The following is a 16416-nucleotide window of genomic DNA, read 5'->3' on the forward strand; positions in this document are numbered from 1 at the left end:
CCAGTCTTCTGGAAGTAATAATGCTTTTTGCCATTCATCTATCTAGAGGTCATTTATTATGTCCCACCACCACCAGTCAATCCTAAAGGGAATCAGTCCTGAATATTCATTGGAAGGACTGATGCTGAAGCTGAAGTTCCAATACTTTGGCCACTTGATGTGAAGAACTGACTCATTGGAAAAGACCCTAATGCTGGGAAAGATTGAAGGTGGGAGGAGAAGGGGACAACAGAGGTTGAGATGGTTGGATGGCATTACTGACCCAAAAGACATGAGTTTGAGTAAGCTCCAGGAGTTGGTGATGAACAGGGAAGCCTAGCATTCTGCAGTTCATGGGGTGGCAGAGTCAGACACGACTGAGCGACTGAACTGAACCATCATCAGTCAGTCAGTCAGTTAAGTCACTCAGTCCTCATCATCAGAATGCAGCAAATTTTAAAATACAGTTCTTGAGACTTCCCTGGTGGTCCAGTAGTTAATCCACTTTGGAATGCAGAGAAAGAGTGTTCAATCCCTGGTTGGGGAACTAAGATCCCACATCCAAGGAGCAACTAAGCCTGCAAGCTCCTAGTACTAAGCTTGTGCACTCCAGAGCCTGTATACCACAACTAGAGAGCCCACATGACTGCAATTACTGAGCTCACATGCCTTAAGTAGAGTGTCCATGCACCACAATGGACAATCCCTCATGATACAACTGAGACCCAACACAGTCAAATAAAATAAATATTTTAAAAATAGTGCCTGTAAATTATAATTTATAAAATGATAATTCAAATGATTTGCTTAGCACACTACCTAGTACATAATTGTTTTTCTCCCCTTTCTTCCATAATTTTTTTGAACTAATGTGGAATTGTTCTTTAGGCTGCAAGATAGGAGACCTCCATGTTACCATAAAAAGCAGATTCAAAAAAATCTTGGATTTTAAATTTCCTCTTTATTCCACTTTTAAATCTATAAAACATTTCTGACCTGGAAAGGAAGACTTGAAATGAAGAAAAAAATAATAGATTCTGGCTAATGTTCATCAATAGAATCTGATTCTATTCATAAAAATATGATTTTGTTTTGTACCCTCCCTGAGGTCAATTTTGGAAATACAAATGATTACACCCTTTTTCAGGAAGCATGAGAAAGGGGTCTCACAGAATTTCACTTGTCCTTCGTTTAGAAGTAAACCAATATGCGTCAGCAGATGTGTCAGTCCGGGGAGACTCAGATAGCAGAACCAACTTTTCAGAGCTTCCTAGTAGTGTGTGTGTGCACATGTGAGCTCAGTTGTGTCTGACTCTTTGCAATCCCATGGACTATAGCCCACCACGCTCCTTAGTCCTTGGAATTTTCCAGGCAAGAATGCTGGAGTGGATATCTATTTCTTTGTTCAGGGGATCTTCCCAACCCAGGAATTCGGGTCTCTGTGTCTCCTGCATTGAAAAGCAGATTCTTTACCACTGAGCCACTTTAGAAGCCAAATAGTGCAAACGGCACTATTTCCTCTAAAAAGGTCCAGGGATTTGTAAGGGAATCTAAGCACCATGGTCACATTAAAGGCATATGACTGTGGACTGCATTGGACCAAATGGCCAGATACCAGATGGGAATGTAGATATCACAGTGGAAGACAGATTAAAAGAATGATCATTACCAACAATCAGAGCTATAGTGTATATTCTAACAGATGCTATTATGAGATATTGGTCAAGGGCTAGACATTTCCCTCCATTGTCATAAAGCTACATTAATCATGCAGCAGAAAAATTTATGTTCACTCAATCTCTTTGTATCCCCACAGCTCTCTTGAACTTGGGTAGGACCAAGTGACTAGTTTTAAGCAATGGACTGAGATATGTCACCACTAAGTTGTGGCAGGATAAAATTCTTTGACTATCCAGCAGTCTTTTTTCTATTACAGAGATCCTGGAGGTCGCATGCAGAGATAGATGATCCGCAAAATAAAGCCTGGCTGGCCTTCTAAGGCATCATTTAGAAGCAAGCCATCAGGGGAATTCCCTGGTTGTCCAGTAGTTAGGACTCTGAGCTCTCACTGACAAGGGCACAGGTTCAGTCTCTGCTTGGGAAAATAAAATACCACAAGCCAAAAAAGAAAAGAAAAAAAGAAATCTGTCAGACACACAGCAGAAATAAGCCTTTATGTGGTAAGTCAGTGATATTTCAGTGTTGTTTATCATGGTTACAGAATCTTGAAAATTATTACTAATATACGTCTGGCAATTTAGATGTCACATATGAGACCAAGTAATGGGGAAGAATCTTAAACTGGTCAACTATCTTTCAGATTCATTTTGGAAAAATTTAAGTGGTCAGTTTATTTTTTCTGCCTCTAAATAAACTGGAGATTTGGGAAGGGAATTAAGTTTTACAATAGAAAAAAAAATGTGTTTATCACACATCTGAGTTTAAATATTTGAAGAAAAATAATGCTTGCTACTTCATTATAAATATTATAAGAGAAATATAGTTTAGTATGCAGGATAAGTTATTCTGATGTCAAGTGGATTTATGTCCTAGGAATGGCCACTTTTTCTGCAGCCTGGAAAAGCTTTTTAACCTTATTAAAATTTTACTTTCCTCATTTATGAAAAAAGGAAAATAATAATAACTTGTAAGAGTGTAGTGAACATTAAATGAAACAATGAGTACAACGTTCTTAACAGAGGGCCAGGTATATGGGAAGCCTTCAATCAAAGTCTATTACTATTTTAATGTTGTATGGACTTGAAGTCCATATAAATATAATGCCTTTACACAGTAAAGGCAAGATGATTGAGTAAATCCAAATAATACATGTAAGAAGATGATATAAGATATTTAAGGTAACTAGGATGAGATATTAAGGTTTTATTCTCAGGATATCTTATGATATGTATGTGCCTCTTGCCCTAGGGATCCATGGGAAACTAATAGAATATGTCCTTAAAGCATGGAATCTTGGCTTTCTTTTGTTTCTAAAAGAGACAGAAAGATTGAACACATATCATTTTGTAGAACACACAATACTTATCTTCAAAATACAAAAATAGAAACAGGTTTGCAAGATGCGTATCTTTAAGAATCTATGGGTAACTTGCAATAACAGGTATTTCAATATTCACTTTCCCACGTGTACCATTTGGTTTAGTCTCCTGATTGCTATCTTGTGCTGAATCGTTCTGTTTATAGCTTTAAAATTGCTATCTGGGTGACAGTCTTCTGTTTCTAATCTTAAAATGGTCATCTAGTGGGTTTGCTCCCTATAGTTCATCGTACAGCCTGATAATACTGTGGAGGGAAATACAATTAGCTAACTATGCACCTGCTCAGTTTACAGTTTTATGAGTGTAACTTGTTCTATGATATACATCTTGGGGCTTGTGATGAAATTGCTTGAAAACAGAAATTCTGTATGAAACTTTGCAATATATAAATATACCATTAAATATTTTGTTTAATATGTTTTCTCCATATTCCTTTTCTATATGTATACAAACATATATGTATATATATAGAGAGAGAAAGAGAGAGATCAATAAATACATAAATATAGGTAGATATCTACCTGCTAGGCTTATAAAGCTAAACAATTGTAAATTCAGGAGTCTCAGAGCATAAAGCAGTAGAAAATAGCTAGAGCCTGAATTTTGACATTTATTTTAGCTTTTAACCTTTTACTCCTTAAATACCTCACAGCTTCTTCATAGTATTCTTCCTCTTACCATCATCTTTTTAATCTGTTTCTTTTTTGAAAATTTATTTGGCAGTGTCACGTCTTGTTTGTGGCATGTGGGACGTGGTTCCCTGACCAGGGATCATACCTTGGCCCCCTGCACTGGGGGTGCAGAGATCTAGCCCCTGGACCAGGAAGGAATTCTCTTGAAGCTTTTTTTTTTTTTTTTTCTCCTTCCAGCACTGTGTGGCTTGCAAGTTCTTAGTTCCCCAACCTAGTATCAAACCTGGGGCCTCAGCAGTGGAAGCACCAAAGCACCAAATCCTAACCCCTGGACCACCAGGGAATTCCCTAATTGAAGTTTTGCCATTGGTTCAGGATCAGATTGTATGCTGTATTTCAGAAGTTGTTTCCAGTGGCTCTTTAGTAAACCCTAGAAAATTTATTATCTTACTTATGAATTAGGTGTTTGATATGAAGTTTCTCTTTAAACATTACTATGTGTAATAATATTGCTAGAGCTAGGGATAGTTATATGTCATATTCTCTGATATATGAGGGGGCAATAGTGGTGCTTTTATTGAGCAGATTTATAAGACCCTGAAAAAGGGGACTCTACTAGTAGGCTCCCCACATGGTCATTTTAAAAAATCTTTTTACTTGTGATTATGTTGTATTTATCTTTCTTGAGTGAAAGGAACCCGTTTCTTCATTATAGATGACTTGCTCCAGGGTAGTTTGAGTGAAGTTTTCAGGGCAGTCATCAAAGGACTAATGAAGACCTCTGGGGTCCTTGAATTGAGTCAATTTGTCAGCATAAATTATTCTCCAATCAAAATGAGATTTCTCTGCAATAGCAGGAGAAAGAGAAGTGTTTAACTAAGTGGAGGAAATAAAGACACTTCAACCAGAAGATGCAGCTTTGAGGGTGAGGACTACCTCTTAGAGATGGTCACTTGACTCTAGATTTGTTATTTTAGTCTTATTTTCTTATCTAGATAACTGTTATTTTAGTAATATCTCAAAATAGTATGGTGAGCCAAAAACCTACCTATGCAGAATAATGCATGGTCAAGCACTGTACAATTGGTAGGTGTTACAACTACTGTGAATGAAGTCACATGATGCCACTGAAGTGTCAATTCTACTTTTTAAGGTACTAAAGCAATAATAAATGCAAGTTGTTTCTCCCTCTTCCTCAGGCTATCATTGGGTAAAAATTGATGTATCTTACCGTGAACACAGTGAAATGACAATGATCTCAAAAGAACAGGTCAAAATATTAAAGGGAGAGAATGTGTTCATGTCCATGCAAATAGCAGAGGTCTAATCAACAGGATATTTAAAGATCTATAACTGAGCAAGTTTAAGAGAACTTATTTCAATATATTGAAAAAATATATTTTTTGTTCACCCTTTCAGTTGACATCATTTGTATTCAAATGACCAAAATAGTTTGAAAGAGTAATTGTGTTGAATGAGAAATTATTGGAATATAAAGGATTAAGAAACAATCATTAAAATAGAAAAGTCAGAATAAAAAAAAGGTGTTGGGAGAGGATCTTATTCACATCATTAATGTCTCTGAAATCATTCTCCCATCTTTCCATGGTCTTGTCCCAAATCATCTCAGTTGATTGACTGTTTATAGTTCCTTTTTCTCTCCCTAACTTCAAGCATGGTACTAGCATTTGATATTCAACAAAAGATTTTCTGGCACCATTTTTATAAACTAAAATGAGGGCAGAAAGAAAAAAAATCATAAAAATATTAATGTTATTTGGATACAACCTACCAAATATTTCATAATTTTTTGAATTCCCAAAGCAACAAACCAACCACGGTGAATTAAGTCTGCACAGATGAATGAGTCTGCACACGTCAATAGGCTTTTGTGCTAGATGGGAAAAACATATGGAATGTGTTACATTCCAAACAACCAAAGGGTTCTGAAGAATAATTAATAAGGTTCATAAATATGGACAAAAATCAGCCCATTTTCACATCTTCCAATTATTAAATCTAGAACAAATCTTCTTCGTCTTCAATTGGCTTTTCTTATAACATATTTCTGACACAGAAGAGAACATTTGTTTCATATTTTATTGAATTTCATTTATATTAAATTAAAAATATATTTCTGACAGATTCATGTAACAAAAAGGCAGAACAGTTTTCAAATTGTTCAGCTGGGATGATCAGTATGGAATGAGGCAAAGCAGGTCGCATTCTATAATTGCCTGTACAGGTACAATTCTTTCCCAAGAGCCAAGAGAGGATCCTTGAGAACTAACAGAAAAGCCTAATTACAGAAATTTAAAATACTGTTTGTCCCTCATTCTCGAATAACAGAAAATGGAGAAGGGAAGGAGGGTGGGGTAAAGGGTTGGAGGGGAGGAAAGAACAAGGGAAATTATACTAAAAATATACCTAACATTAAAAAAAGTTAGTATGTGTTAAGTGCATAATCCTTCATAGATAAAATAGAAAAAAAAATCAAAATAACATTACACCACACACAATTGGCATATCCTATTGTGTAAGCGAGTGCAGAGGTTGAACACGTCACCATAGTGCTGAACACAGAATCACAAGTAATGTCAGAATGATAACTTCCAACCCAAAAGAAACAATCACAAGCCAATTACTTATATACAAATCAACCCTAAAGACAATTATGTTCCAAATAAAGATGTCCACAGAGGAAAATCAAAGCAACGGTATCCCTATTTACAAATGCAACTAGCCATGTCTTTAACAAGCTATAAAAATACTATTCACATTTTCAAACATACAGTAGTATTTTTTGTTTGTTTATTTCAAAAAGGCAGCTAACTTTGAACACTGGGATTTAAATGAAACATCAATGGCTTACCAGCTAGGTATTCTTGCACCCCTGTCCTTTGAAGATACTTCAGAAGAGAGAGGGCTTGTTTTCTGTTTACAAGTTAAGAACATAAGGAAATGAATACAAATGTATATAATACCTTAAGCCTCTGCCTTTTTGGTAAAGTGTCTCCCTTTATCACCTGAACTGATCTTAGTCAACTACTTTGATGCATGTATGAGATGAATGCTTGAGAGAGGATTTCATGTAACATTATTATTATTTATTTATTCTTGTGCTCTGAATTATCTAGCAGATCAATTTCATTTTCATTTGACCTTACTGTAATGGTGCTCAAGAAAGATGAACAAGTAGTCAGGTCGTGTGAAAATGCAGTTTTGACCTGCAGGAACTCAAGTTCCTGGTGCTCACAACAAGAGATGTAGGCACACCAGCCAGTGAGATGTGCATTCAAAGTTAGCTGCCCTCGCACAGCTGCTCAGTTTAATAATCGACCCATTTAACAGCAGTACCAATTTATGCTACATATTCCAAAGTACCTTACTTTAAAAGAACAGCTTACATATCTACACTTAGAAAATAACTTCCGCAGTTGATTACTGAAGTAATCCCAAAGGATTCTTGGAGTGCTATGGTGTAACCCCCTCGCTCCCCCCACCCAGCCCCTGAGAGATCCAGAAATATACAGGAAAATGACTCTCACATTAGGGAAAAGGTACAACCCCCACCTACCCCCTTAATTAACTGAAAAGTCTGGAAATGATACTCAAGAATCAGGTGATGTCATTACTTAGGAGGTATGATTTGCTTTCCTTCAAAACAGCTACAGGCCTGGGGAAAAAACAGCTACACATCAGGGATAAAAATAGCAGTAAAGGCAAAGTGGTTTGGACAAGTTAGGCTATTGCCTACAGGTATGAAATTTTGTTTTCTTGTATTTGTATATTTGAGCAAATATAACCACGTGTCATGGTGATACATGTAAAATTCTTAGAGCACTGAAAGAAAAACATCCTGAAAGAGCAAAAGTAGAGGAAAAAATGGCGATTTATTAGACAGCATGGATTTTCATTTCCGTGAAACTGCATTCATTATATATTTGTCAGATGGATGAACAATCCAGTAAAGAGTTACAGGTGGTTCTCGGAGCTGAACAGCCTTTACCATTGTAAGACTCTTTGTTATGAGAAAAACAAACAAACAAACATACAGCAGCTGTAAAATATTTGCAATCAGGAGCAAAGTAAGATAAATAAAGTCAATAAGTTAATTTGCTGGCACAATAACTTATTAGAATGTAAAGTTTTTATGAAATGATTAAGTCTAAAACCTACCAAGTGTATGTGCACATATGTGTTTCAAGATTCATCACAGGCTGACTCGTCTCAAATTCTGACAAAGGACAAAGTAAGAGACTCAATCTTCATGGAAAAGCATAATTTTAATTTCATAAAGCATACTCTGTGCAGTCATTTATTTAAGAAATAATTTAAACAATGTCCAGATTGTTAGTACTTTTTATGGAAAAGTCAGACGTTTGTGGGCAGAGGCTAAATCAGTATTTCACAAAGCAACATGTGGGACCTCAGAGTTCTACTATGGCTTGAGATAGGCACAGCATCACGAGGGCCACTTTGAACTGAGGTGGCAGTAAGTGAGGAAAACAGAGTAATCATGCCAAGAGGAAAAGAAGTAAGGCCAGGATTTTCCTATAATGTCCAGAGAAAAGTGAATTTTTCTGTGATTCCTAACAAGATAATCACTTACTTGTAGAGCTGACTATCAAAGAGTATTTTCCAGAGCAAGCATGTGAATACCTCCATGAAATTAGGGCTTAGAGTCTTTTCAGCTCATGACTAGAGAAGCATTTCTGTGCCCTAAAGATCACCTGACTCTGAAGCAGTGAGGCAGGGATCTGCAAAAGTGACAAGTCTTATATTTTTGCAACTCTATAAAATCAGGGGACTTGAATCAAGGGTTTAAATTTTTAGTCTTTTATTTTTTACAGAGACTTCTTTTTTAATGAAAAGAACAAAGCAGCCCATAGTGTGAAAAATCGTTTCCATATAAAAACACAAGGGCTCCTCACCCAACATGGTGCCCACAACAGCTTCGTGTTTGCAATTGTGGAAAGAACAACTCTTGCAAAGTTTCTCTGGGATTAGAAAAGATTGTACTTCTACCCAGAGGTATAAACAACAGCAAGGTCTCCATTGATGCTGTTACTTTAAAATGATGTCCAGTCTATATCTCTGTAATATTATTCCTTCTTAAGCAAATGGCAGGAGATATGAGTCTGCCTTTAGGATGTCTGCATGGGTACAAGACTGTCCTTTAAAGGCCATATATACTGAGAGGCCAAGCAGAATTCTCTGCCTTCAGCATAAAGAGCAGATTTACTTTTCTGGCTTTTCAACAACTAGAAGCTTATCCACCTGAAATTCTCATCAGTCCTATTAAAAATCATCTGGTTATTAACTAGAGTCCAAAATAATGGAAATACAGCAGCTTGTTTTAGTATTTATTTCTCAGAATATTGTTAATAAATTCCTTGGGTTCATTTTGGAAATGGGACAGTATCATGGAAAAAAGAAAGGATATGTCACAAAATTAAATGCATTTTGTTTGTTTGCTATATGGTGCCACTCATTCTTTTGTCTCTGCATAAGGTAATAGAACATTTTCATTTCCTTCACTTCATTTTGAAACTTCTTACTTAAAGTCATTTGTATCATATTTGCCTGTTAAACTCTACAAGGTGGTGTTTTGCAAAACATATCTGAAAATTTTCTCTTTACATGGAAACCATTTTACAAGCAGTCAAGGAATGAGAGAATGGGAAAAGAATTGTAATGCTTTAAAGCAAGTTTTCATTAGTGAAACTGACTTTTTATATGCCTACTTTCAGCTAAACCTAACAAACAATAAATTTAAGTGACAAACATTTTTTTACTACACAAAATCCATCCTACGTCTTCACAGCCTGCATTTTATTTTGCTACATTATTTTTGTGATTAGTTTCCTAGTTTGATTTATTTCATGGTATTAAAATCATTTAACATCTGTTAACCTAACTAAATCTACATCTTACAGCATTATCATGGTTCTGCCCAGATATATACAAGCTTTCATGGTCACCTTTTCTATTACCTTATGAACTACATATACTAGTTAAATAATCAACATTTATAGATGGATGAATAATTCAAGTTTTGAAATAAAGTTTAGATAGCTCTAGAAAAACATGTATTTACATCCTTCCCTGTCAGGCTTAACCAATTTCCTTTTTTTTTTTTTTTTAATTTTTGACACTTCAAAAAACATGTTGATAACCCTTCCAACTTCATCTACAAGCAGAACCTCACAGTCCTGCTGGTTTGTCCTAGGCATTGGAAATATACATGATCTTCATGCCAAGTCCTGATTTACAAGGTATTAACATATACATTATACACTTAAAATAGCACTATTTCTCTTCTCCAACTACAAATATTCATTCTTCCTGACCTACTAAGAAAACAAACTCAAATTTTTACTTTATACATTTTAATCTTATTTGAGTTTTGCATTGATTTTTTATTCCATGTCAAGAATATTACCCAAGAAAGAACTCTGCTCCTCAACTGTGCCACTAGTAATTTGGAAAATCAACTGTTATTCAGTAGTTCAAGCACCTCTTTGTGGTTCAGGATGCTTTGTGGTTTGGGGTCTACCTTGTTTTAGAAGACATCTTTTCTTGCCTATCTAAGAACTACTGCCCTGAACAACCAATTAGTTATATAGTTTTCCTTACTTGGAAATAAGATTCCCCAAGATAGGTCTAAGCTACAAGATTTGATGATTTAAAAAAAAATACAGTCTGTGTAATTTGACTATTTTCTTCAAATTTATTTAATTGGTTCTGCATATTTGCATTAATACAACTAGCCTGCAATACTCTGATATCCCAATGCACTTTGAAGGCTTTAATTGGCATTTTAAAATTTCACTCTATTGAGTCGAGTAAGTTATTCTTTGGAACAAATAAACTTTGTTTTTCTCCCTCTCATACACTTTGAAATATGTTTTCCTGGGGGAAACAAAAACAACACAAAAGAGAAACTAAAACAATTGAAATCAAGTATGTACTAGAGAAATCATTCAAAAGGAACAATTAGATTCTTGTGAAGCATTTTAGGTCATTTTGGATTATACGTGCATCTACCTCTAGTTATTAGTACCTGTTATGTAAAAGTGTTATGTTCCCAGAATGTAGGAGATACTACCTTTACTGAATATATTTCTATTACTTTAACAGTAAAATAATTTTCTTTCCTTCTCTAAGTGATTCTGCTTGTCATTTCCCCCCAAAAACCATCTGAATATCGTAAATCAGGAGAAAAAGTCAAGCTCTAGTATCCAACAAGGATACTGTCAGTAATAAGTTGGTACAGATTTGTCTAGAAAAAGAGGTTTCTATCTAAACTTCTATAAATGATGATGTGAGGACTGCTTTTCCTGGAGATTCCTCTGACTGGGTGGAAGAACTCTGAGCTTTTAGGCTGTGGCCCTGAATCATTCTGTCTTCACCCTTGGGAAACTCATGCTTGAACTTCACTGTAAGGGCTCTCATAAAACCCCTCCTTACTCGACCTCATTCTTTTAGCTTCCCTCACTTTTCACAACTTCAGAAGAAAACAATTCCAATGTCTCCAATGTTCTTGGGCAAAAACCAACATCTACTGCTGATTTAATGGCTAAGTTAGAATCCGGAAGTGACACTTAGCCAGTGATACAATACCCTTCTAGACCAGTTTGCGTTTGGATGATAACACTGAAACTCTCCTATGCGTTACTTTCAGTAACTTGTAGGACGTTTCACTCATGTCCCAGATGAGTTCACAGAAGATCTTTTAACAAATAGCTGATTTTATACAATTGTTCAAAAAAGAGTCCATGCAACTGTATTCTTTGAATTATAAAAAAAAAATTAAATGTCATTCCAAATACATTTTAATTGTAAAATTTTAAAGTTAGGGATAGTATTGCATTTATCTGGGTGTTCCCCACATAACACAGTGCTTTTAGTAGACTATAAATAAATATGAATTGAAAAAAAAGGGAGATGAATGGGTGGAGAGACTTACTTTTTCAAAATAGGCAGAAACCTAGATTTCTTGTCATTTTTTTCCTACTATTTCCCATGGAGATTTTCAGTCTGTTTTCAATTAGGTGATTCATTCTGGAGAAGGAAATGGCAACCCACTCCAGTATTCTTGCTTGGAGAATCCCATGGATGGGGGAGCCTGGCAGGATACAGTCCATGGGGTCTCAAGAGTCGGACATGACTTAGCGACTAAACCACCACCACCAGGTGATACATTCAAATTCCCAATATTTTATCACTGGAAAGAAATATATTTTACAAAATTCCAAATAAATTGGGGCAGATTTTCCTAGAAGGGGCAGATTTATATCCAATTTTTCTAATTGCTGACCTGAGGCCTCCATTTTTCTGAAAACTCAACCCTATCCTTTGTTTCTATTGCTCATCTTAACTTAATAGGTATTCTTCAAAATGATACATAATAAAGATGGCTCTAGAACTAGGATGCTGTTTGAAGAAAAAGAGTTATCATATAAGGTATCAAAAGGGTAGTATGTTGTATATTAAAATAATTACATGAGAAACTTTTTTCACATTTATTTACAACTCTTAACCCAAGGATCTATCTAAAGCAATGAATGTTTATTTATTTCTTTTTGTTATACCAATTTAGGTGCAAAGTTACCTTCCACTTAATATGAATGAGTCTTATACTAAAAATTCCATGGAATTTAAGCCAATCCTTACTTGCATTCCTTCAAATGGAGTGTACAAACTGGACAACTTTCCTCATGTAGAAAATGTGATATTACATGTGGAGCATGTACTGACTCTTTCACCATAATCCCCTGATACTGTTCCAAAATCCTAACTTGCTTGGTTTGGCATTTCCACAGTCTTTCTTTATCTTAGCTCTTTAAAAAAAATGTACTCAAATGTGTTATTGTGCTGGTTGCTTCCATATTGCTTCATTCAAAATCCAAAATGAAGTTCAGAAAGAGAACAAATAAAACTACAGCTCAAGTGCAAACTACATTTCTGAGTATCTATCAGGTAGACATACTCAATCCAGTGTGTTTCTTCCAGTTCAAAGGATTCCCCATTGGACCACCCCTGAAAGTGCCAGTAGTTTTTATAAATCACGCAGAACGGTCTCTTAGTTTCCCTTCTATTCTTAACATTATTACTACCTATCAAGTACTGTCTTTCATAGAGGGGAAGAAAATGAAGAATATAAAGGAAGGGAGGGAGGAGAATCCATATTCAATACTGTAAAACACAAAAGTTAGATTTAATGCTATGTTTGACCAATACCTTGGCCTCCCCTTCTAATTTTAAAGACTGTATATTTAAAATAGTGGCCATTTCACCATATTAAAATATCTTTTTACAATTCTTTCAATTTATAGCAACACCTAAGAAGGTTTGATGTAAAAAGCTTTGCAATTACAAACTAAAGCTGAAGATACAGGAGAAAGTAATATGAAGAGAAAGATCAAAGCAAAACAAAATGGTAAAACAAAAAAGCTCCCCAAACATAATTACTGGTTATAACTTGGATGAAGATTCAAAAATTATGAAGGCTGAGTTGGCCATTCTTGCTTGTCAAGACAGACCCTGGTGGAGAAAGAGTTTGGATTTTCAATCTTAAGTTACTATCATACATTATAGAAAAGGTTATCCTTTTGTTCTACTGAAAACGTCCTTAGGATTACCAGGGATGCTGAAAATATACGGATCAGTTCCTGCAGATAGGAATAGATAGCTTGGATCTTCCAAGCATCTGCTTTGAAAGAAAGGAAGGAAGGAATAAAAAGAAAACAATGGTGGGGTGGGGGACGCTGAGAACTAGTTTGACGGCAGGCAGTCTTGCCTCCTATTTGCGTGTCCTTTTCTAGCTGTTCCAGTCTCCTGGCCAACCCATGCAGAGAAATGAAGAAACAGTGTGGTTCCTCCTCTCTTTCTCTTTCATCCTTCCTTCTAATGTTCAAGTTAGATAAGCACAAAATTAGCATTGCATCTCTATAGCTTCCACTGGGAAGTGTCAAAACTACTGGCCTTAGGAGTAGAAGGAAGAAAACAAGAGAAAGAGAGGCGGCGGGAAATTAGAGTGGGTGTGTCTCTCCGCCTGAAAACCACTGCGGAGCTCACACCACAGTATTCCGGTGTCTGTAGGGCGGCGGAGGCAGCACAGTGCCTGGCTTCAGCGAGAACTCAGAGAGGTATTCGGGATTCTCTGCCACAATAGGCCGGATCCGTCCATTTTGTTTATAAAAATATTTTGTGCTGTACTCCTGCAGGTAGTCTGGGTGCTGGAGGGTGCTCCGAGGTGGCAGGCTGTGGTTCCAGTAGTCGGGGTTGTCGAATGCTTTCTTGGCCTTCTCTGGCACAGACAGTACGCTGTTCTTCAGGTACTCGGCGTTCCCCAAGGCGTTGGCAAAGGTGTTGAGGTACAGCGGCTCGTTTACATACTCATCCTCTGCCTTGGGTGCACCACTGGAAGCGCTGTGATATTCGGGATTATCCAAAGCCTGAAGGTCTCCATTTTTCCTCCGAGAAACGAAAGGGTTCTCCTCCACAGGGTTCAGGTATTCTGATGGAATACAAAAGTATCAGTTAACATCTACTTTCTGGAAAATGTAATTCTGGCCATGGTGCCTTTTCCAGAACAATAAAGCCACGGGCTTCATGAATTTTCCCCAAAACTATTTTGTTGATTACAGCTGTCATAGGAAAGAGGAGTAAGTGGGCAAAAAAATGCTAGTGGCAAAACGAGGCACCAACAGGGCCAACGTCAGAGTTCCTGACCCCTAGACTGTTCTTCTTCTCTTCTAATTATATTTGTCTCTCCTACATATTGGAGAAGGAAAATGGCAACCCACTCCAGGATCTTTGCCAGGAGAAGTCCCTGGACAGAGGAGCTTGTCAGGGTGCAGTCCATGGGGTTGCAAATGGTCAGACACGACTGAGCCACTCACACTCCTACACATGGGACCGGTTGTTTAAATGCTCCTGTTTTCTAGAAGTTAGTCATCTTTGTTCGAAAATAAAACAGCCTATCAGGATTAAATAGCCTTTAACTGTGGAGAAGTGAGAATTTTAAAAATAGTATTGGAAAATCAAGAGTAACTCTATACCATAATAAATGAATGAAGCGAAAGAATAGTGTTTCTCAGTCTATGTATTTGTGGGAATGTCTGCATAAGTAATAAGGATTTGATTATAGACGTTCCCTCAGAAAGATAAACACACAGGGAAGAAAACATCTAAGGAAAAGACTCAACCAATGAAATCAGATAAATAGCTAACATGCTTTTAAATTGACTTGCTTGATAGTATACAAGCTTAACAATAAATATAATTGTAACATTTATTTCCAATAGCTAATCATAATCATAAGAGAGCAAACTATAGTTTGAATCAAATGAAATTGCTGTTTTGTAGGTTGAAACTAGTCTTTGAGCAGCTATTTTGTAGAATTCAATATAATAAATTTATCTAAAATAGGTAGTGGCCTAGAAATTTTTTAAAAAATGCTGCTAATTAATACTGCTTCCCTCAAGTTTAATTTTACCCCTCTGTTTATAGTGTAGACTAAATATAGACATATCTACATATATGTAGCATATCCTCTTTTTAAATATATGCACAAAAGTGACACTTTAGCTATTCCTATTTTGGTGTCAGGGTAGGAAAAGGGCCTGTTTGTTGAGATACTACCATTCTGAAACAAACTTCCTATCCCCCATACTAAAAGTAACACATAGAGAGAAAAATCTTATCAATCCAGGGTTATTTTTCCCTGGGTATAGAACCATTGGATATAGTTAACTATTTAGCATCATGTGCAAGTTAAGAGATAGTAATGAAAAATCCCATGGACAGAGGAGCCTGGTGGGCTACAGTCCATGGGGTCACAAAGAGTTGGACATGACTGAATACTGAGCAAAAAGTAATAATAATAATGAACATCCTACCATCAAATTCACAGATTACAGTTCAGTATTTTACAAGGCACTATCACTTCATCCTCACAACAATCCTGTGAAAAAGGCATGCAAGCTGTATTTTTCCAGCTTTGTAGATGGAAAATTGAGATTAAATGATGTATGAAAGATACAATTAGTGTTGAAGTAGAATTCAAATTCCCTAACTCATGTTGAAGGATCTTCTTGTTCTATGGCATGGTTTTCACTGTTGCCCTTATAGGAAGGAGTAGGTTGAACTTTATACTTTATCACAAGTTTTAATTTGAATGGGTCTCAAAGCTACTGTCATTTTAAGAAAAATATATTAAAAAAAAAAAAAACTTTAAGGGAGTCAGAATTGGATTTTTCTTACCAGATTCCTGAAATTTCTCCATCAGTACTTTGGCCACCTCATGCGAAGGGTTGACTCATTGGAAAAGACTCTGATGCTGGGAGGGATTGGGGGCAAGAGGAGAAGGGGACGACAGAGGATGAGATGGCTGGATGGTGTCACTGACTCGATGGACTTGAGTCTGAGTGAACTCCAGGAGTTGGTGATGGACAGGGAGGCCTGGCGTGCTGCGATTCATGGGGTCGCAAAGAGTGGACACGACTGAGTGACTGAACTGAACTGATACTAAAATTATCTGCTCTGAGAACTGGGCTAGAATAGAATAACCTTCTACAGAAACATGGGTTTCTTAGTACACTGGGGATGGTCTACCTACTGTGAGTCTACACAGACTGAATTGCTTTTCTTTTGGAAGGTTCAAGGTACCTTTTCTCAATGCAATCTGCTCCTCTATTGTCCTAATGCAAATTTGTATAGCCATGTCGTTCTGTAGA

General features: G+C 36.5%; 1 protein-coding gene across 3 annotated transcripts in view; it reads right to left on the reverse strand.

The window, feature by feature from the left end:
• Positions 1–5756: 5756 nt before the first annotated feature.
• Positions 5757–16416, reverse strand: part of ERBB4 (erb-b2 receptor tyrosine kinase 4) — a 1296210-nt gene continuing 1285550 nt past the window's right edge. For all 3 annotated transcript variants that reach the window (XM_060410398.1, XM_042244993.2, XM_060410397.1), the window contains one exon: positions 5757–14195. In XM_060410398.1, coding sequence (XP_060266381.1) covers positions 13750–14195 — 446 coding nt within the window. In that variant the 3' untranslated portion in view covers positions 5757–13749. The remainder of the gene's footprint in view (positions 14196–16416) is intronic.

Source organism: Ovis aries, chromosome 2 (genome assembly GCF_016772045.2).
Source record: "Ovis aries strain OAR_USU_Benz2616 breed Rambouillet chromosome 2, ARS-UI_Ramb_v3.0, whole genome shotgun sequence".
Lineage (NCBI taxonomy): Eukaryota > Metazoa > Chordata > Mammalia > Artiodactyla > Bovidae > Ovis > Ovis aries.